The 23,963-nt window shown below is 37.2% G+C and overlaps 1 protein-coding gene across 3 annotated transcripts in view; it reads right to left on the reverse strand.

Annotated features, from left to right (window-relative positions):
* Positions 1-13,850: 13,850 nt before the first annotated feature.
* The window catches only part of LOC140155787 (uncharacterized), a 14,978-nt gene continuing 4,865 nt past the window's right edge, over positions 13,851-23,963 (reverse strand). Inside the window, exons 2-8 of one of the 3 annotated variants that reach the window (XM_072178752.1) lie at positions 19,792-19,935; positions 18,733-18,846; positions 17,883-18,011; positions 17,167-17,304; positions 16,421-16,552; positions 15,249-15,377; positions 13,852-14,666 (exon numbers count right to left, since the gene is read on the reverse strand). In XM_072178752.1, the coding sequence (XP_072034853.1) occupies positions 14,131-14,666; positions 15,249-15,377; positions 16,421-16,552; positions 17,167-17,304; positions 17,883-18,011; positions 18,733-18,846; positions 19,792-19,935 (1,322 nt within the window). In that variant the 3' untranslated portion in view covers positions 13,852-14,130. Of the gene's footprint in view, positions 14,667-15,248; positions 15,378-16,420; positions 16,574-17,166; positions 17,305-17,882; positions 18,012-18,732; positions 18,847-19,791; positions 19,936-23,963 lie in introns of all 3 variants that reach the window. The other 2 variants (XM_072178751.1, XM_072178753.1) reach the window with 2 other exon arrangements.

Here is a 23,963-nt window from a genome sequence, read left to right on the forward strand (position 1 = left end):
TAGAAATCATGATTTTCGATTTTTAGGATTTCTGTCATTGTTGCACTGACTGTCATAGTTGCACTGTCATAATGTGCTAGTTGCATCATGAGATTCACTTGAAGGTTTGCCGTCAATGAGTGACACACAATCATGGCAGAGTCTCTTTGGGTGAATCTTACACAGGTGGTGTGATTATGACCCATGTGATCAAAGTCAAAATAGGCTTTTAAAATCTAAAAGTGTCCTGTTTTTGAAAAGACTTGAGCAGCAGTGTAAAATGAGGTGATGAAGATATAAACATTAAAATGTTTTTGTAACACATAAAAAAATGGGATTTGAAACCTTGGTAATGAAATTACCAACTGGTGAAAAAGTTGAATAAAAATATTAGAATTATGCAAGCTTAAAAAAAGAAGAAATACTCAAGTAAGAGTAACGCCTTGTTTGATACACAGTACACATGAATAGAAGGGTGATTTTCACCAGCGTACAAGCAAATCACCCTTCTATTCATGTGTACTGTGTATATGCCTCGCATGATTGGGTTAGCTTGCAATTCGAATCAGCCACTGCAAAATCCAACATGGTGTTACTCTCAACTTAGGTGAGACACACTATACATGTATGTATCAGTGATAGGGAAATATCCTTACAAAAGACATGTAATTCACCCTAACCCTAATCTTCCTTCATATGGGCAATTTCAATCAAGCTTGCCCAACACTTAATTGTCAGTCTCATATTGTAGCTAAAAGGCTATATTTATTTTGTGAAAACATACTTTTGTTTTGAGGAAATGGTGTTCATTGTTTTTTTTAAAAAAATCTAAATTTGCTAAATTTTGAAAAACTTTACACTACATGAGTATAGCCAAAATCAAGGTAAATTTTCTTCGGAAGAGGGTTGGGGTCCGGGTGTGGGCGTATTCGTGGGGAAACTCTTTTCAAGTCTAATCGTAACATCTCCCATTTAAAAAAGTATTCCCATGATTGAGCTGCACCCCCCACACTGGTTTCTCAAAGTATTTGTTATATCAAGGATAACCATTGTGGCAAAAGCGGAGAGTAACATAATTCAAGTGAAATATTTATTAGAAAGTACAAAAATTGCGGGTCAAATGCTATCTTTCTAGTATTGTTAATGCAAATCTCTTTTCTTTCCTTTTACAGGCTTGCTACTCTCTTTTGTTTGCTTTTTATGGGCTGTAAAAGAGCAAAGAAAAGAGACTTTATAATGTACCCGTAAAATGCAAAGAAAAGATACCGTAGTGGGCCTGTAAACAGATACCATGGGCCTATAAAAGAAAGAAAAGAGGCCTTAGTGGGCATAAAAAAGTAAAGAAAAGATATCTTAATGGACCTGTAAAGAGAAAAAAAGAGACCTTAGAGGGCACGTAGAAAACAAAGAAGATATACATTAATGGATCCGTAAAAAGTATAAAAAAAAGACCTGGCCCATACAATAAAGCAAAGAAGATGCCTTAAATTTCAAGGTATCTTTTCTTTACTTGTTACTGGCCCCTGAGGTCCCTTTTCTTTGCTTTTACGGGCCCATACTAAAGTATGTTTTTTTTTCTTTTTACAGCCCCCCTACGTGCCCCCCCCGGGTAACGCACCCCCTTGTCAGCGGCACTGGGCATTTTGCATCATTCCACAACACTTGGAATTGCCCATATATCTTTAACATGACAGGTGTCATTTCCCAGATTTTTAACTACTATTTATTAGACAAAAAGCTGTGTAGTTTAATATTGTTTATATTTTTATTAAAGGAGGATTTCGTGATCCTAGCATCCTCTTTTTATGACATTTTTCAGTAGATATCCACGAAAAAAGCTTATTCCCAAAATGTCAGTTGATTCCGATTATGCGTTTGCGAGTTATGCATGATTATGTGTAATACACTGCTCCATAGGCCACTGTCGTAATTTTGTTCTGATTCAAATTCTACCATATTTTTACTAAACGAATTAATCTGCAAGAAAATGTTGGTACATAAACATTATGTAGCCAGAGGTTTCCAGTGGTATAAAAATCTAAACTTTTTTTGAGGAAAGTGGTGGGGGATGAGGCTGTGTATCATGAAATGCCCTTTTAATTGATATCTATGATATAATTTTATGTTACTTTCAAATGCTAAAATAAATGTACAGTCAATTGCAAGGTTTTGATGCATTGCAGTATAATATTACTTAATTATAAATCTATTCATGTGAAGCACTTGATTATGTTATTGTCCCAAATGTGACTAATAGTAATAGTGTTATAATAGCCATGTGGGGCATTATAAAATTGACCAGATGAAACAAAATGACAACAATGTCACAAAAGGTCAATTTCCAGATTGTCCAGATCATGAGAAAGACCTTTTAATCGGCTTTAATTCGGCTTGAAATTGATGTTAATGGGCTATTCCAGTTAAAATCCATACACCCCCTATGGATGTTTGAATCTCTCACACAGGTGGTGTGAATTTCAAATAGGGCTACCTACAGTGGAAATTTCAGTGTGATACTGTGTGATGTACACCCGTATATGTGACTGTGCATAACGCGGAAGTGAATCCAACCATGCCAACGCACTTGTGATTGGTTAGTATTTCAATTAATGTATCCAAGGTCGTATGTTCGTGTTGTAGTTTGAAATACACGATATACAATCACAGTCGGATCGTGTGCAGCTGTTGAAAGCTGTGTTCATTCAATTGAAATTTCTTCTGTAAATGGGTGACTCTATTTGCAATTCACACAACTTATTTGTGAGATTAAGGTCATATCTTCCATAGGGTTATGGCTATCAACTGGAATAGCCCAATGCCATCAAATTGTGACACAAGAAAGTCAAGTTCAGGTGAAACACATGGTATTTATTTGAATCGGCTCCTAACTTAACTTATACTATGATCAGCTCTTAATAGGAGGGAATTATTCGGTTTTGTTACTGCGTGAGTCAAGAAAGTTCCAGTTTACGCACACGTAAATTCACAAAAGCGTGTGTCATTCATGCAAAGTGCAGTTCGCGTACGTGCTGCGCCCAGCTGTGTGTACGCCATTCTATATCAATCCACGATGTTATGAGTCCCGCCAATTATGAGCTGATCAGAGTATAGAGATATTGTTCTCATATTGATTGACCCAAGTCACAAATCAAGGGTTGACAAACAGAAGGCCTTAACTCACTTTTGGCTATTTTGAGATTTTGGTACCAAAATAATCTGTAATACCCACAGATTCTTAAAATCATAAGCCTTAACTTAATTCAACTTCCTATTGCATCTATAGCACAATAATACTTGGTCACATCTCAATGCAAAATATTATTTTTACTCATTTTTCTCAAAAAGGCACTTTTTGAGTTAAGGCCTTCTGTTTGTCAACCCTCGAAATATTGTTTGTGAAGTTTAGAAAAATATTTGATGACTATATGATTGTATAATACCAAGAACATTACTAGCAGTATGTAGACAGATTTTGCCTTTTTCAGAGTCTTGGATGAGCAATGATGTAGCTTGCAACCCCATCAGTGTCTTCATTCAGGGGAGTGTAATGTCTAAAACTACATCACTGCTCCATCAAGAAAAGTAATCAAAAGAAAACTACTTTTATTTTAATTTATTTCCTGTTATGAATTTGACACGTAAATCAAATAAAACCAGTTGTTATTCACTTGATTTCAGAGTATTATGGCTAAAAAATTCTCAGCAGCATAATGTAGCCTATAAAATAGGCTGGATTGTTGAATGAAAACATGAAACATTATTTTGTTTGAAAAATGACTTTGCTGTATTTGGTCGCATATCATTTGGTAATAAAATGTTGCAAAATGTGTGTTATAACATAAAACGACAGAAAGATGTCAGCCTCAATAGGTTGGTAGAAACACTAACAACTTTGTAATAAATTATGTGTATATCATATTTTTTATATTTAAGTCATTCACACATGAAGAAATAAAGTATTTCCTAAAGCATACGTCTTTGAACTTGATGATTTTCACTGTAATAAAATTGATCAATTAACCGATTTGTACTAAGATACCAGTTATGTTCACCCCTGTATATCCTAAGATATGTCAAAATTAAAGCATTCATACAGCCAGTAGGCCTATCTTACAGTAGCTCTATGACCCAATTGTTGAGAATTAAAGAACCTGAGACGTAAAACCCAAGGAAGTAATGAAATCAAATGTTGCACTTTTATGTTCTAATCAATGGAAAGTGCTACGCTAGTTTTAATGTGCTAATCAATGGAAGCACAGCGCTACTTCTCTTGTTCAAGAACGCTTTGTATACAAATCAATAGGGCATGCAATGGACCTTCTTTGTGTTTTTGGATCATCATTAATCTTTATTTCTTGAACGATTTTAACGAATTTATAAAAGCTAATTATAACATCTGTCTTTGTTTAGGATATAAAGGTGTAAAAAAATAACTGGTACCTTAATTGTCTTGCAGTCTGTATTTACTTGATAGATTGGGCAGCAAAATCTGGCCAATGGAACACAATTTCTGTTCAGCATCTGTAGACCCATGTACATAGTTTGTTGTTAACAATTGGGGAAAAACAAACTTTAGTCCAGAACTTTTGTTAACAATAGCTATTGACACCACATCAAGATATATATTGGTACTACCTGGCAAGTTTATACTTTGAAGGTTTTTGTAATGTCACTTGTTATCGCCAGGTCATTCTCGTGGGTCTGTCATAGGGAAATCAACATATGTGACTGGACACTACGAATCAGCCGTAAACTCAGCCCCCGGTCAATTTTGTTTTATTTCGTGTTTAGAAAATATATATCATAAGCTTTACAATAGTATATCATTAAAACGATATCCAGAAGCAGGGTTATGGTTTGTTGAACTCTGCTCCTTCAACAAAATGGTACCCTTTTCGGTTCTCTATGTGTTTCTTTTTCACTTTGCTGGTAATAAAGTCATAATTGGTGGTCATTTCAAATCAACAAGGTACAGGAATGCAGTGTTGCCAAAACTTTTCAGTGTCAAGGCGCGGCGCATTGACTCGCCAGGCCGCGGTAAAGGATTCTCAAGTAGCCCAACTTTTAAGCTTCCAAAGAAGCGCCTAATACTGGATATTTGGGCGGATTTACCCGAATTTAGAACGCAAAGCACCCAATTGGGCGGATAAGCACTTGACTTTGAAACTTCCGGTACTTACTGGGAAGTTACTGACCGATCAATAAATGGTCACAAAACCCATTGTAATTTCAATTTGGAGCTTCAAAGACTCAAAACCTTTATAAATCGGCTAAATTGAAAGGAAAATACATCAAATTAGTGCCGCGGCCTGAGACTGGCAACAGTAGCCCAATTTTAGGTAAGTAGCGGCATGCTTTTTTGAGTAGCGGCAAGTGATTGCCAAGTAGCCCAATTGTGCGCCTAAGGCGCGGCGTTGGCATCACTGCAGGAATGTCCTCTCATTGTTAATTGTTTGTTATACATACCTAGACAAAATACAATGCAATTGTAACACACCACTTGAACAGGATTTAGCCAAAGCAAACAAAGACTAGAGCTATTTAATGATTTTATATGCAGAAGATTATTATCCTCTTCGGCAATAGGATTATTGATTGGTTTAAACGCTATCAAATGAGTAACATGTCGCGCCTAATTGAGACACCTATGAATACAATTTGCCTATTTTACGGCTCATTCGTAGTGTCCACTCACATATAGTATGAAAGGTTAACGTCCTTATCTACAAAAGCTATTGCCTAATAACGTTAGTGAAACCACTACATGATTTGGAGCCACTAGTTCCCTAGTTCCCCCCCCCCCCCTCCGGCATCTCCCCTGAGTGTGTCCTTTGGGTGAGGAAATCAACATCATACGCACATGTAAACAATGTGGAAGGCTAAAACATGCCACTTGTTCCCCAGGGTTATTTCCCTAGGATTGTTACAGGGATGGGCAATATCCAACTAATTTTTGCTAACTGACATTTTTTGGGATGGTTTCATATTTTATGGTTATATACAGCATGTTTTCATATTTTTGTCATTATTGTCTGCCTGTAAAATACAAAGAATTCACATCAACACCATACAATTAAAAACACAAAACTCAAGATTTATTAACACAAGACAATAATATATTTTACAAAGTCACATTTTAGATGCGTAGAGTGGGTTTCCACATTGCTGAACACATTCTTATGCAGTTGCAACATATGTGATCCCTCATGTTTACTGTCAACAATGTAATAACTTTCTATCACAACCAACCATGAATTTGTTCTCACATACGTTTAAAAACCCTGACGTATTGATAATGACCAATAATTTCCTTTACATTGTTTTTACATAATCTTATTTTGTCATATATTTTAGAAATTAGGCTGGTTGGCTCAGCTCTGGTCACATATTATCTTATCAACCATAGCACAATTTTACTGAGCATATTTCCTGATTTCCATGTGGCTGTTTTGTTATTAATTGTTAATGTTAGGCAAAACAAAATTTCAGCATTTTGTCAGTTTTGCTGAAGAAACGAACCATTGTTAGCAACATAATCAGATGATTAACCAGACTGACAGCAAGAAAATTCATTTCATTTGAAATAATACTATTAATAGCATTGTAGAGAAAACTGTTTGGAGCAAATTTCTTGCATAATGCAGTACTGTACCTGTTACAAAAATTCAGTTTATCTTTGATCTCAAACACCCTGAAAGTGGCAATCTTCAGTCACTTTTATTCCCAGTGCTTGACAAATAAAAACACAATGTAAATAGAAGGGCCTGAAGAACAAGAGGGAAGAATCCGAGTGTTGCCACGGTATTCACATACACACTTTCCCACATGATTCTGGTCTATATGATGCTGTCTCAGCACCATGTTTCATAAAGATGACAGAGTGGCATTTATATTTAACTCCGGCAAAACTAAGCAAAATAAAACTCTTCCTTACAAATTTGAAACACTTGGTTGAAATATATCTTGATTATCAGTTAACTGAATTAATTTTTTCAAGTCAAGATGAACCAACCTTCAGATTTAATATTCAAAATATATATGGAATCGGTTGTTTAATTGTAACTCAGGAGCCCACATAATGTCTGTACTATTTTTCTTCTTGGAAAGGTAGTGATGTCAGTGCGCATTTCATTGGGCGCAGCTTTAAATCAAAAGCGTTCACTTGAAACGCTGATGCACGTATGAAGTTGCCAAATAAATGCATGTGTGACATAGCTGCCTTGACACATTGATGTCACTACTTCACCAAGATGAAAGATAGTACAGGGTATAAAATAACTAATGTATTCTATAATTCAATTACTTCTACAATGTCAAAATCAACTTCTTTATTTGCTTTCACTGACTGCTTAGCATACCTGCCAACCATTCTGATTGGTTTTATCTGTTCCAATTCTTGGCATTCCCCCAGTTAAAACAAGGACTGCTCACATTTTTGGAAAGTTTTACAGGACAATAAAAATATCTTTTATATGATGAATTAGTCAAAAAATAGGGATGACAGTGCCAGATAGGTTGTCTGAAGATATGGGTAGAGAACACCACATACAATAAATATTCACGGGAGAAGATAGGATTTGAACTGTTCATATGAGACCAAATTTTAATTGCATAATTGTTGACAGAGACTCACTGATCCACACACATGGACATGACTGACACACCATTTGTGATGCTGTATAAGGTCTTACCCTTCGGACAACCTAAAAATAAACATGTAAATTAATAGGCTCTTTTGGGTTTTAAAAATGCCCTCTCTACACTAGTCAATGAAGAACTTGGGCACTTGTTTGCCTCTGCAGTGTGTGCACTGCATAAACATGGAAAGAGTAGTCCCGTACTTCCATGCGTACCCAGTATCCAGATCTCTAACTTCTCAATGTTGACAGGTATGTGACAGGCTATAATTAAATTTTTAAGAAAGCCTTTTCGATTATCCCATTATCTACTTTCTATCATACATAATGACACATAACAAGCTTTTCATGTAGTTGCTACACTGTAATGGAGTTGTATACTGTACTGAAAGCAGCATATTACAATACAAAAATATCTGTTATGAGAGAGATGACTTACTTAGGCTAGGCCTCAAAAAGTTTCTATGGTTATATACATGTGCACACATACAAACCTATATTACAATATTTTACAAATTAGTGGCTTCATAAATCCAACATGAACTCCTTTTTCTCAAATTTTATTCAAAGCACATCACTCCATTATTTGTGAGTGGTGGTGTGTTTATATGTCTATCCAATCAAGGACACACACAAGTAGCGAACAGAAAAAACACCCGGGGGGGGGGGTCACTCTCACACAAAAGTGCCTCCCACCCGCGTCCGAAATGCACCCTTAATGGCGAATTTTCACATAGCCAAATTGCACCCCTTAATTGCGAAACACATGCAAAATCCTACCCTAAATGGCGTAGCACATGCAAAAACTATACCCTAAATGGCGCCAACTTGGAAATATCTATATTGATACCCTAAGTGGCGTAAACAGGGAAATGAGTTAATTTAATACCCAAGGTGTCTTTTTGATGTTGCAGACATATAGATACTGAAGAAAACATGCACAAAAGTAACAAGAATCAATTACAAAGTGGTGATTTTTATCAAATTAGTGCAAACTCACTCAAACAATAATGTTACTAACCTTAAACGTCTAAGGATTTGGCTGAAAAAGGACCCCTAAATGGCGATGCCTTCTGAAAAAGTACCCCTTTTTCAAAAAGACGTCGACGCCGCTGTGTGGTGAAAAACATACCCTTTTAGACGTTTTTCTTGGACACGGGTGCGTAGCAAGTCAAGTAGTGAGTGACCCCCCCCCTGGAAAAAACATTGACACATGAATCAACCGAGGAGGTTCTTGGTGAAATGACTACATTCAGAAGCAAATAACATAAAAATATTATGCCTGCCACAGGTTGGATAGTACGAATCATGCGTTTAAGGTTAGGTCCATGGTATGGAGATTAAAATTGGATGTGTGTGTCCTCGGCTAAATATTATAAAAGTTATGGCCTCTTTGAGGCCCTTGTTTTCCTGTCCGGGTGAGTAGGTGGGTGTGTGTGTGTGTGACGTGTATGCTTTTGTATACACCAGCAAACAAGGAAACACACATTAGAAATATTTGTGCAACACACAGGACATTCCTGGTTCTTTGACAGTTTGGATAGCAAAAACACCTAATGCCATGTGAAGCCAATTTCGGGTTTAGGAACAACCTTATGGAGATATCTTTTCTTGTGTAGACCACAGAATTGGAATAAGAGAACCGGGACTCCTTATACCGCCACGTACAATCGGGCCGTCAGCTAAGGGGAGAAAATTGGGGGTATTCGGGTCTTTGCCGACGGTGCACCGACACGAACGAAAACAATTCTGTGTCTTATCTTTAGCATCTTTGTATCGCGTGCACTGCAGGTCGCATCTCTCAAATGCGCCCATCATGCTATGTTGCACTTACATAACAACGTATGCCTCGTTCGCATTCCGAGGAAATCCGAATGACCGAATACCCTTTTTCACACCCCCAATTTTTGCTCTATGTCTGTATCAAGACGGCAGTCGAGTCCCGGGTCTCTTTCTCTAATTCTGTGGTGCAGACACAAAACAATGCTCCATAAGGAAAAATGAATTAGAAATTACTGTAAATTGATTGCAACAATAAAGGTTCCCTGTGGAGTTGTTGGTGTCTTCATGGTGTATGATCTTATTAGGTATGCCCTGTGGAGCCAATTATGGGTTCAGGTACAACCTTATTGTGATAATTTTACTCCATAAGTTAAAAACGTAGAAAATTCCATAAGTGTGTGATTTCCATAAGATATGGAGTTTGCGCATACACGAATCCGACCTGACACATTCCTATACCTCACTGGCAGCCATAGCTGGTGGCCTTCCATCTATTTTACGTGACGCCAGTATCACAGGCGTGCAGCATTTACTGCTCCTGTGACGCGGCGCAAGTGCTACATACTCTGATGCACTCGCGATAGTGGGCATCTTGGATCGCAATCCAAACGAACTAAGCTAGTTTGGTGCGGATGGCCCCCAGCTATGGCCGACTTAATCCTGACCATCACTTGGCCAGTCGGATTCGTCTATAGTGTGTGTGGGGGTGTGCTGGGGTGGGGTGAGTGTATAAAATCACTGCCAAATGACCTTTATGCTAATACAACAACATACTTGAAAGTTCTACAACAGTAAGTATTAGATTCACATACCCTACACATGTATGCAGAATTGTACAATAATCAATCAAGATCATGATTGTTTACTTCAGGTTATGATAACCCAATGCTAACACCAAGGATAGCTGTGGACATAATGAGAGATGAATTCCCTATTGAAAACAGGAAACTGGTAAATGGGTTCAAACCCTTAAATATCTAGTAAAAAATCTTTGGAAAATATAAATATGACATCTATATCAAACAGGTTATATATATACAGTAATCCCACTGCCTTATTTGGCCGACTCTCAACACTAATGAGGTAAACTATCTCACACGTCACGATTTTTCGATGCACAAAAGTACCGAAAAACAAAAAAACTGATATTTTTATATAACTTTATATAAACAAGGAAATGATAACATGTAAGAAACTGTACCCTTTATTGCTATTGAACCAGAATCGATGGCAAGGATGACGGCACTGGCTAATATTCACAAAATGTATAACTTTACATTGGGACATAAGTCAGCCTCAGTCTAGTTGAGACTCTTACAACCTTTGATCAGCTTTGATCATCGATATCACCTATAATACAGGTATACCAAATAGGACAGCCCTTATGAAAACTTTTTACAAATTACAATTTGAAAACAAATGGCTGTATAATACACAGTACTTACACTGCATGGCTTAAATCTGATGCTCACCAGATGCTGATCCATTAGCAAATTACTCTCCTATAAATAGTAGTACAGATATTGTAGTAACAGAATACAAAATGGGCTAGTTTGGAAACTTTTAGCATCTATTGAAATATTTACAAACCCTGGTGCATACAAAGTACTGGGCAATAATTTCAGTCTATTACTGCATCTTATGGACCTTACTTGCTCTATCTTAAGTCTCCATATTTCAACATAAATTTATGCTGAATTTCAAGACTTAAAATTGGTTTGAGGTACATAATGATGAGCTAAGGATCTTCATGAAATCAGACCCAAAGCTGGACATCAATACTGTATGGTAACAATAGGAAGCAATATTTCAAATGAACAACTTACAAAGATAATATTACAATTTACATCAGTGTAATCTGATGAGCAAGTGCCATATTCCACAAGCTCAAATGAAAACCAATGATCAACCAGTACGCATGAAGCTAAACATATATGTATTGTTTGATTACACAATGAATAGCTTTAAACATCATAAATATGACATTTCAATCAAACTTGTAATATTAATAACAGAAAAAATATATTTTGGCACATAAGCCTGTAAGTTGTTCAAGGAGAGAAGTTCAATTCCAGAAATTAATGCAAATTTATCACATGAATAATTGCCAACTTATTCTTCAGCTAAATTATTTTTGCACCAGTCAATTCCCCATAACCATTGTTGAGGTCATTGACCAATAACACTTCACATCCAAAGAATGGGGAATAAGATACTGATGTGATTAATGTTTTATCACATTTTTATGTGTTACACCAAAATGGGGCAATTATCCTAGGAGACTGACATTAAAGGTGTTTCGCATAAAACTGAAAAATATACCACCTACAATCAACTTCCTTTCTTGAAGATATTAGAATTAAATATATGATAGACACACACATGATATACTATTTTTCACTCTAATGTGGCAGTGACGTCAGTGCCAGGCATGAGACTAAAAAAAACTGAAAAAACTGAAAATGCGCGTGAAATTGGGCAAAAAGTACCAAAAACAGGATGAAATTAAATAAAGTTGCGGAAATTTTGACTATAAAAAAACCTGAATTCAGTTTTTAAACTGAAAATTCTCATGCCTGCAGTGCGCATTTCATTCGGGCACAGCTTCAAATCGCTAGCGTTCACTCAAAGTGTTGATGTACACATGCACCCGCTTGGGCATAGATGCGCAAGCGAAACGGCTGTGTTGATGTCACTGCCACATCAGGGTGAAAATAGTAAGAGAGCATCATTTACTCTCTCATAAATAGGAAAAATATTCCTAAGCACAAATTTCTACCAAAGTATTTACTATATGAACCTTAGTATTCAGAAGCTACCATGTGTTTTTCTTTCTATCTTACAAACAAACACATACACTGCCTTTCAAAATCAGCAGAGAGTTGTGTAAGGTTTGAGTTAAAGCATCAAATGTATTATAGGACCCACATATTTATTGTTATACAAACTGTCCCAACCTGGTACTAGTTTTGAAAGTCACTCATCCATATTCAGCTGTTCATATTGTGATTGTATGAAACTAGCTCACAATTTACTCCTTGTTTAGCATGCTGTAAACAAATTACCTTTTTTACATCTTAACATATTGACTGAAGAGTCACAAACCCATTGCTGAATGCATTTGATGTATTTCATGAGTGTAATTTTCAATACATGACTATAAGTTTTGTGATTACGTATTTTATAAATATATTAGGAATGGAAGAACATGATGTGGCAAATACTCAATCAAATATAGCACTGTTGATGCAATATTTCCAGTAAGAGCTGGTCAAATCAAACACCTGGAGATGTACTTGTAAGTACTGTTTTCAATCATGACTTAAGTTTCAAAAACCTTTACGATTAAAACAAACAAACGAACAACAAACAAACAAACAAACAAAAAACTTAATGATGTGTCCCACAAATCAATCAAACATGGACAGCAACTTTAAAGTGTGTCCTATATTTTTGCCGGATAGAATAGTACTTAATAGGCAGCTGCAGGGTGTTAGCCAGGATCCAAAAACTGCCCGTCCAAACATTTTGGGTTCCAAAGGATCACACACACAATTTGATTCAAAGTAATCATGTATGCCGAATTCTGCTCCTATATCACACATGTGTCTATCCTGCAGAAATCCGATATTTTTCTCTCCATTAAGTTGATACATTAAATGAATGACACAAATTATACGCAAAAAGGCCACTATTGTACTAATTAGTAAACATTTTAATTATAACTGGTTTTTTTTTTTTGTTCTGGTCATAAAATTTCTCCTCTTGTTCGCCGCGTCACTCTTTAATATACAATGTAAATTTCCTAATGGATTAACTACCACATGTCACAATACGTCATGGAAACGTATTAAATATTTGCATATCACATGTATGAGTTTTGGCAGGGATTTGGGAGGATATTGTGCATAGTTTAATGAGCCAAAATCGCAAAATTCAAAAAGGTTTCTGCTGGGTTTTGTGGCCTGCTTTGTCATGATAAATTTATGTCATTGGGATTTTCCACCTGTCCATAAGATGGGTGAGGATTTTTCCATCAGTCTACTTTTGAAAATACCCATCCAAAAGACAGGTGGACAGGTCTCTGGCTAACACCTACCCATCCAAAAGACAGGTGGACGGGTCTCTGGCTAACACCTTGATTGGAAGTTTAATCAATGCAACAGACCTGCCAACCTACCAAAGTCAGAAAGAGGGACATTGAGGCCAAAACCTTGTACATGTACACAAACCAGGTACCGACAAATTCAAAGACTTGAGGTGTGCAATACTTTATGAAATCAGGGAAGGTTTTGCAATTCTAAATTCATCACAATATAGCAAAATTTAAAAGTGAAATTTGCATCATTTTCTGCTGTTCTTACATTTAAATTTGCCATCACTGAAATTTTCAGAATGCAGTCCTGACTGTCCCTCTTTTTCACTTTGGAAAACCCCAAATGAAGGACAGTTGGCAGGTCTGCTGCAATGATAATTGTTCATCAAAACAAATTGAATATATTAACACATACAGAAGACAACACTGAAATTATTGGCAAAAACCTACAATGATTGGTCAAATTTGAAGACCCTGTACAAAAACCAGTTTACCCATACAATTCAACATACAATATTCTCGCCATCCCTCCCATCATATAAATAACTTTCAAATAGTATCCACCATGTATAATATCTAATTGAGTTGTGTAGTACTGCCACGAGGTTTACTGACAAATAATCATTGTTATCTTCATCAATGTCGAAATGCAGATGGTAAATCTTCATATGCTGGAGGTGGCGTTTCACTACCCTCTCTTGTCCAAGTGCCAGAAGCACCAACAACTTCTGCATATGCAGGGGGCACTTCATCCCCACAGTCTGTATCATCTTTGTCTGCAGTAGCACCCCTACCCACCACTTCAGCCCCAGTGTGCAAATTGTATGACACTAGTAAGTTTGATGATGCTGGGCATCTGTGTGGTGGTAAATGATGACAGAACGTTGAATGGTGTGACAGTCTATATGGTGTGCCTTGTTGCCTTCTGTAATGCCGATGCCTTGGTGCGCTGGTGGTGGCGGTGGGTGGTGTACCACCGACAGCAGCAAAATATCTCTGGTGCATTCGACGCACACGTCGCAGATACACAAATATTGTTATTGCCACAAAAGCCATGAGCATAGCACATGAAACTATTAGGATATCCACTAGATTAAGACTATTACCATTAGTGTGTATGGGTGTTGCCGGCATTAGTTGCTCTTCAGATGGAAGTTTTGGTTGGGCAGTATCTGAAATAAGACAGAGATATAAGGTATAAATTCATCAAATCCCACACTAAATAGCTGAACCTATGAAATAGTAAGTTGCAAGTTGATTTGTTGTCCTGCTAACTCTAAATCACATGGTGTGCAATGAACAACTCCAAAACAGATTACCATGAACATGTCATCAGTTTCACTCAATAGTGCAATCAAGCCATTCAGTTTACTTTTTTTGGCGGCAAATATGAAATTAAGATGGTAATTTTTAAGTTACGTGTAAACTATGGAAGGATGGAGAAGAAGAACCATACATCGCACACTAGCACATTTTATACATGGAATTACAAAGTTAACATAACCAAAAACTGTGGATGGATGCACCTGACTGTGCAGGGATTATATTCTTTGAATATTTCTATAATGGTCAAGCGTAAGCCTCTTCCCTCGTAATATGGAACTTAAAAAGGTTGGTATGTGAAGTACTTGAATAAATATTCTGTTTTGACACTGTCAAAATACTGTTTGCTTGTTTGTTAACTAACCCAATTTGAGAGTATTTTCCAATTACATATAAATTGATTTACCACTTTCTATGGACAGGTAACTTACCACAATTAGCCTCATCAGCTTCATTTTGGCAATCAGGATATCGGTCACAGCGCCCTCTTCTATCCACGCAAGAACCATCCCCACAATCAAAATCCCAGACACTACATGGAGGATTCTGCACTATGGAAGCTGAAATTGAAAAGATTTACAAAGCAATTAGCAAGGCATGTAAATGTGACCTGGAACTACCATTCCATGCATTCAAGACCTGTGTTATGCAAAGAAACTTCAGTATATGTGACCTGTTCTGACAAAACCAGGAACAAGTCGCATTCCTGATATTTCAAAATACGGGACAATAAGCTTCAAAATGATACCAAAATTATATACATAGCATCAACACTTTTCAAGATAAGGATAATTTTGCAGATGATATTTTTGCCAAATTGCTTTTCTGAGTAATGGGCTTAGTTTCCTGCTTTACACAAGATTGAATAGGGATTATCATAGTTCAACTGTCAATTATTGATCAAATAAACCTCTTTTTTATAAGTACTTTCAAGGATTTGAAAGTCCACTCAGTCCCATGGTCAAGTACCATGAAATTAAGAATTCCAAAATTTGATTTTTTTTTTATGGGAATGTCATCTTTGAAGGCCTATAACGCAAAAACATGCCTGGCGACTTGTTCCGGGTTTTGTTGGAGCTGGCCGCATACATGTGTACACCTTTTTTTTTGATCAGCTTAATTGCTGATTTTTTTGCACATTTAAAACTGTATTATTGTGACATAGGATTTGAAAAAAAACTCAACAATTTGCATTATAACTGGTGTTCACCATTTCCTTTTTGAGGCGCAACAACTAAAGACAGACCTCCTTAACAGGGTTGGGATCACAAGCCTACAATTAGCAAATGCAATAAATTTACTATCTCTGCCGAGTAATTTATTGCATTTATTTTATATCATATGTCTGTAAGGCTATGAAAGAACCACCCTCTTCTACTGGCAGCAAACTTGCCATGGGCCCATGTAGTGTCATTTGGTTGGGAGGGGCTACATGAAACTCAAAAAATCTCTCAATGCTTGAAAAATGTCAGTCAAAATCAATCCATTTGGTTTGACGCTCAAAAAATGGAAATAAACATGTGATTCGCTTTTCTGGTGATGTGATCAAGTATAAATTCAGTTTTAGCTCCATCTTCATCATTGCTCCCAATCAACAACTTACCACAATTTTTCTCATCGCTACCATCTCTACAATCCGGGTTTCCGTCACATCTAGCTCTTCCCATGATACATCTGCCATCTTCGCATCTAAACTCAAGCCGTCCACATTGCCCACTCATTGATCCAGTCAAATCTGTTACGGGATAAGGATAACCTGTTACACAAGGGAAAAGATGGGGACAGAAGAAATGCACAAAGGCATTAAATAACCAGGTCTTCTCACTAGAAATGCAAGATTAATTCTGTCAAATGTTTTTGTAGAATAAATCTAGGCAAATTATTTCCGATTATCTTAAGCTGAATTTATACTACATCGCTTTTTGTTGCTTTAGGAAAAGTGCACTACCTCATTGGTCAAATACCAATCGCTTGCCGCTCAGCGATTGAATGTAAATTTAGCTTTAAACATGTGCACCATTTACACACACACAGAATTAGTGACACTAGCAATCCATTCCATGGATAGGTTTCTGCTGTGTGGGGGTGTGTGTCTGTTGCTGTGCGTATGAAATGGTGACTATGGGGTAAGGAACACACACCTCTTTTAAGATTCTGGAAACCTAGCAATCTCATCCTTTAAAAAAAAAATGCAGTGATTTATAGTGCGCCTAGACTTTGATCCACAAGCCTCAGCACACTTTACAGGGATTGTGAATGTTGCACAATGTATGAAACTTGCAACTGTTATTATACCTCTCTACTATCAATCATCTCCTAATAACAGCACCACCATTTCTAGCAACTTACCACATCCATACTCATCAGCACCATTGTCGCAATCTTTGACCTTATTACAGCGACTCTCCACTGAAACACAATTAGCTCCATCACCACAGTTAAAATGCCATGGTTTACAACCGTCTAACACGTCTAATGAAGATCCAGCTGTTAACAAGAAAGAAAATATTTAAAATCTGTTAGCTTTGTTGTCATCATCTAGTTGCCAAGTTTGCCAGCTCGGTAGCACTGGTCTCAAAATCAAGTCAAAGTAGCAGGGTTAACGGTTAACGATGTGAAGAACAAAGTGCTAAAATGGGCCTCAATATATCCAGACTCATGGCGCTTTTGGTGCTAGTCTATCCACAGTGTGATTGTACACACTGGCAAACAAAGGCATGTGAAGCTGTGTATTATTATTATGGTCCGTTTCACATTACACTAGCTTCCACAGAAGCATGGCACTCTCTTGCTCTGATTGATGCTGGTTCAATGCCTAGCATGTTCTATTTGGGACCTGGGAGAGGGGTTCTCAACATTGGTGTGGTTGGGGATATGCAGCTGGGACTCCGAAAAACTACCCGTCCTTAAACCAAATTTGACGAAAAACACACCAAATTATTTATGCCAATTTTTGGAAAGTTTTTGTTGATTTATTAATCCGTAACCATTCCTCAATAGAAACATGCAGATCTGTGGATCCGAGTTGGATTTGCACCCAATATTTGATAAAAATTTCAACTTACAACAATCTTTTTCATCACTGCCGTCTATACAGTCTCGTCCCCCATCACACCACAGAAAACGACTTATGCAAGCACCGTTGGCACATTTTGATTCATAGCTACCACAATCAATACCAACTGGCACAGCGTCTGTAAAGGAATAAAATAAACATTTTATTTTGATGGTTCTGCTAAGGTTGATCCTGATTTCAGCGACCCCTTAATTGAGCAAAGATAAAACACTCTGATAGATCAGTCACCTATGCAGTTCTATTTCAGAAATTAAATGGACTATCCATAAATGGGTTGGTTTATGACATAGATATCATGTATCTTACTTCAGATGAACTGAATCAGTATGTTTCCCACAGACGAGAGAGATACAGACCGCCTGCAATCAGTCAAAGTCTCAGCATCACCCGATAATGAGAGCCGATTGTTCCATGAAATGCTACAGGCAAGACTTCTGCGCAACGCCGCGAAGGCACGCAGCGATCTAACAATCGGCCCTCATGAATATGCGAGAACTCACATCATACACTATACAACACTGATGAACTGTTTTTGTTATTAATTGTTATATTATGTTTGTATCATTGTACATTGGTTGTTTTTTGCAAAGCGCCATGAGCGTCTCTCGACGGATACCGGCGCTTTATTAAGTGTACATTATTATTATTATTATTATACAATACACGGGGACTTTGACTGGTTGTACGCGGTCTGTATCGCTCGTCTGTGATGTTTCCATGTATACATATTGATTAATATACCTTTATATCCTAGTTGCGGTCAAATTTCCACAACTATCCTGCCCTAGTTTAAAGTAGGCCCAACCAACATCCCAATCTAGTTGCTATGTACATCTTACCTCTTATTTCACAGTTAGCTCCTTGCCATGGGTCAACACAAATACACATGGATTTCCCTAAAAGAGTCTGACATGAACCGCCATTCAGGCATGGTGAGCCACTGCAAGGTGCAGCTGAAGTGGAACAACAGGTTGATGACACAGTTAAATTAACTATACAGACACATTATTGCATGTAGTGTAATAAAGTTATGGATCTAGTCAAAATGAATGTAGTCAAAAACTATCAAAATGTAACTTTATATTGTATAATTTATGCAGTATTAAAAAACTTTTTGATTTACTGTACATCATGTGAATACCAATAAATGTGTGCAAATATTTGGAGTTTATGATTTTGACAAGAATTTACATGTTTTTTCTGCCTATAAAGACACTACCGGTACTTCTTGTTAATGTAAGAACTAAGAAGCATTTGAAGAACTACAAGTTTCAACGGCTTTAATGACCAATATTACACTTGCAGCTTACCGGTACTTTACAAGTTCTCCTGCAATGGCCTTTGACTTCAGTATGTGACCTTCGAAGGTTTTTGTATTGCACATATCAGCCAAGTTGACTCACAATTATCCAAATCATTTGGAGATTGAATGAGTCATTTTAGGAGCTGTCCTCTCAATTACTTTTGACCTCCATATGTGACCTTTGGACTCCCTAATGAGGGTCCCCATATTGTATTTTTGAAGTCCGATCAAAATTACAATCAATATTTGGTTCACTTTTACGACAGCCATCTGGGTTTATTTAGAACATTTTTTTACAGAATCAGAGGGCAAAGGTATCCATAAGGATGGTAAAGAAATGCGTCACAAGGTATTTAAAAATTGTCCATTCATATATATACCGTAATATACGGTATTACAAACATACACAGTTACATAATAACTCACAAAGAAGAGTGGTTAAATACATAATAGTTTCTGCACATGAGACTTTCTAGCATGCTTCAAGGACACACAAGGTCAGACTGTTTGCAGAATTTGTTCAAAATAGTCAAAAATCGTGGATGCATATCTGACACAAAACCAAGTGGCTCTGTACCCTACCTATTCTACTTACATGGGAAACTTGTTGAGGTTTTACAAAGTGAGCCAGTCCAGCCAGAAGAACAAGCACAATTATATATGTAGCTGTCTGGTGTATGAATACAGGTACCTCCATTACTGCATCCTGAGGTTGAACAATTGGCTATCAGAGTACAAGCTGCATGCAACACAAAGAATATAATAAATACATTACCATATGGTACAAAATCAGACGAGAGAGCAAATTGTTATGGGAGTGTATGCAATGACTACTACTGAACAACACTGAAACAGCTCTGAATAGAAGAACACCTACATTCATAATAGTTAGATATGGTACTGAAATCTTACGGGTTTAACAGTGAGAAGAATTAGTGGAGAAGGGGATCTTGGAAACTACAGCATGCTGATCTACCAAAGAGGCACAGGCTGGGGTCCAACATAAAAAGTACTGTCATTTTAGATGTAGGCTTGGAAAAACCTGCCGGGAAATTTGGGTAGCTCGCGGGAAAAAAAAAAAAAAAATTGGAATATGGAATACCAGGGTGGCTCCCTTACCAAATTGGTCATTTAAAATCACTTGAAAAAACTCAAAAACTTCTGGCTTGTGTTTGTGTTCCTGCTCCCCGGGGGGAGCTTAGTTACAATTTCAGATTAGAAATGCTTGGTTTATCTTCTATGCGTAACAGATATATTTACCTTGCTTTGTCTTTTGTTTCAAAATGTTTCTATGGGAGGTATGATATCAATCCCTTTAAGTTTATCTCAGTGAATCCCTGCCACAACGAGAATTTAAAATTTAGTCACACCTATGCTCGCACAGATGGTTTTAAATTCACTGTTTTCAACAGATTTCCTGCTTTTTTATCAACTTCCTCAAGATCTCCGTAATCAACTTCTTTTCAGTTTAAATGGGTTTTTAACAAATTCCAAAGAGCACTTCAAAAATCTCAGCTGGAATTGATTTTTATAGAATGTTTCTTATGTACCGTAATATGTTTAGTTTATTTATTTACCCCACTCTAGTTCATGGGGAGAAATCCTGTCTCCTTCGGTGTGATCTCTGTTTTGCTGTGTTGTTTTTGCCGAGTTTTTAGGTTTAGCCACTTTGAAAGTGACTTTTGTTACTCTTGGCTATCCCTGCCAGAGGCTCTGTGTCTTGTTCTCCTGTTTTTGCACACCGAGGGAGTCTTGGATTCCTCATCATGGACTGAAGTCTTGCCTTTTAATAACTCCTATATGAAAATAACTCATGTTAATTGCTGGTCAATTGAAAATGTTATATACTTTAATTGTGCAATCATTGTAAGTGTTTTACTGTATGTTTAATGTTTTTTATCTGGCAAATAAAATGAAATGAAATGACCTATTCTGATGTGCTAGGATCATTCACAGGTTAAGACCTTTTTAGCCTACGTCTCGTATGATGTATCCTACTATCGGATCGTTGAAACAAGAAAACCTCATCACGAATTCACTCACCTTCCTACACCACCAGTTGAAATAAAACTCAACTTTCTGTGTTATTCCTCAAAACAACATGTAACTTCATTAATAAAAAATTGAAATCCTAGTATGACCCGTTATCAAAAATTTTGTTTGATAAACATCAACAAAAGGTAATTTTTCTCACGAGCAGAACGCACATGGGCAAAATGACGGCTCTAATGCTGGTTTCATACTTTCATGTCGCTTGCCACTGAGTGATCGGCATGGCGCATGAGCAGTGCAGCTAAACGGACATGAACAAGGCTTACGATTGGCTGTCAATACGTCATCGCATGTGTATAAAATTAGTCCAGGGTCAGAAATTCGCAACCAAGTGCGAGAATCCTTTTGGATTCTCCCAGTGGAATTTTGCAAGAATCCATGCATTCTCGCCATATAACTTTGTATGATAAATTGAAATATTTACGAGAATCCATTTAGATTCTTGCAATTTTGTTGACAAGAATCTTTGCGAGAATGGATTCTCGCCGAATATCTGACCCTGTAGTCTCAGGCCAGACTGTATGTGGCTATCACGGGTTTGTTAGGATCGACGAGCGTAAGACTGACACAATCTGGTTGGAACCATTGGAGTACGGAAGAAATACGGTACGGTATCCATTAACGGGACTGACGGAGTTGAGGTGCGCTAAAAGTAGACCATTTCGGGGCTGTATTTGGTGTACATGTCACGTTTTGAACAGAGTAAAAAACGACCATCACTTTATAGTTGCGAGAGAGACTCGCTTTACCACGCTGAGCCACACTGATGGGTAAAAACAGCCTGCTCCTGCTTTTAATAACAGACCTTCATTTTTGAGGAGCTCAATTGTACCAGCCCCTACAGCTCCCCACATTTCTGGAGTATGATTTACTGAGCTCCTCACTACTTGAATCCCAACATGTTTTAATACAGATATTATTATTAAATGATTGAGCTCCTTGTTGAGCACCTAATATTGAGTTGACAGGAGAGTAATTACCGTAACAGAGCTTCTGCAATTTTCAAAAATGAAGGCCTAGTAGGCCCTAGCTTTTTTTTAAATAATAAGCCTTGTGATTGTTCATTCAACAGTACGGGCGCACAGACTTTTTACCGGACTTTCTTACATTAGAGGATGTCTTGCAATAAACAGACATTATTAAATATTCAGTAATTATTATTTCCCACCGTACCTAAAGTCCGGTGATTGAAGGAAGTCCCGTTATAACGTGAAAACTACCATCAGAGGACATTATCGAAGTATGCATTCGGCAGTGTGTAAATGGCCGCTGTTATTTTCACTCGGCGCAAGCGCAGATGGCTCATTTTTAGATGACGTCACCACCATAATCGGTCGGAAAAAGCTTCCGACTTTGGATTTATGAATGAAATTTAGCAGCGGAGTTTCCGGAGTTTTCCGAATTATGCAAATACTCAACCTATGACCTTTTTACGTCAGAATATTATAGCTAAAATAATAGTTTCTCGATCATGAGAGTATGAATGTACTGCGTGCACTGCGTAATGTCACAAGTTTAGTGTAATGACACGATAGCGCGATCGATTGTGTACGCACAGGAAATGCAGCGCTACACAAAGCGTGTGTGTGGTAGGCGTTGTACGCCAACGCAATTGTCATTGCGTGCCTATGGAGCTCTCATGATCGAGAAACTATTATTTTAGCTATAATAAGCATCATGGCGCCCACTGAAAAAAAATCCGATGGGAATTGATTCAGTTTTCAGCAAATTATGCTACTTTTTTGAGCAGCTTATCGATAAATAATTCCACGAATGTGAGCACGATATTTTGAAAATGTATGCAGTGGAATGTGGTTTAAAAAAATGACTTATAAATTTTGTTTGGGAGTCGGGAAATTAACTGTAGTAAAATTTGACTCCTCAGTTGTTGGAAATTCTTTCTTGGAACAAATAAAATATATTTTGTTTGAAATAAGTCAAATAATAAATTGTTTATATTACGTTGCTAAATATGTATTGCATTGTTCGAATTGTCTATGGATTTTTCAATGGAAAACAAGAAATAGCAAAATATCAGTAACATCCCAGTTTGCCGTAACCCCGGCCCCCGCCATGGTCGACTTAGGGGTTCTTTTCACGCTGAACACGATGACGCTATTCACGACATGCGATACTCAATCGTTTAGCCCGAAGAGCATGTTAAAAACATAATGTCTCGTTATGACAGGATTTCCCGATATTGCAGGACAGCAAAGTCCGGTTGGTAAAAGAATTCCCGTTATTGCGGGACAAGTAAGTATGTCTCGTAAAAACTCTGTGCGCCCGTACTGTTCAATTGAAATTCCCAGAATATAGCAGTTGGTCAGAGTATTGGCCATCTTCTCTAATGTGCCTCTGTTAAAAAAAGACCCCCTAGCTTACTGAAAAAAAGTTCTTACAGACTACGCTAAAATGCGTGATGGATTTTAACATAAAATACCAAGTATGACTATGCTAAAATGAGTGACAACATAAAGTATACAGTTAAACATTTATATTACGAACTGAAAATGCCGAAAACTTGTTACATAAAAAATAAATTATTGGCGTTGCTGTGTATTAATTAATTAAACTTAAACATTATTTATTGGATAGTGAACTGTCTATATACTAGCTCTCTAATATGCCTCCAGAAGCGATTTTACCGTGTTAAAGGTATGGGAGGGAGGCATATTAGAGAGCTAATATATACCGTCTTCCAAAATCGACCAACTA

The sequence above is a fragment of the Amphiura filiformis genome, chromosome 6 (genome assembly GCF_039555335.1).
Source record: "Amphiura filiformis chromosome 6, Afil_fr2py, whole genome shotgun sequence".
Taxonomy (NCBI): domain Eukaryota; kingdom Metazoa; phylum Echinodermata; class Ophiuroidea; order Amphilepidida; family Amphiuridae; genus Amphiura; species Amphiura filiformis.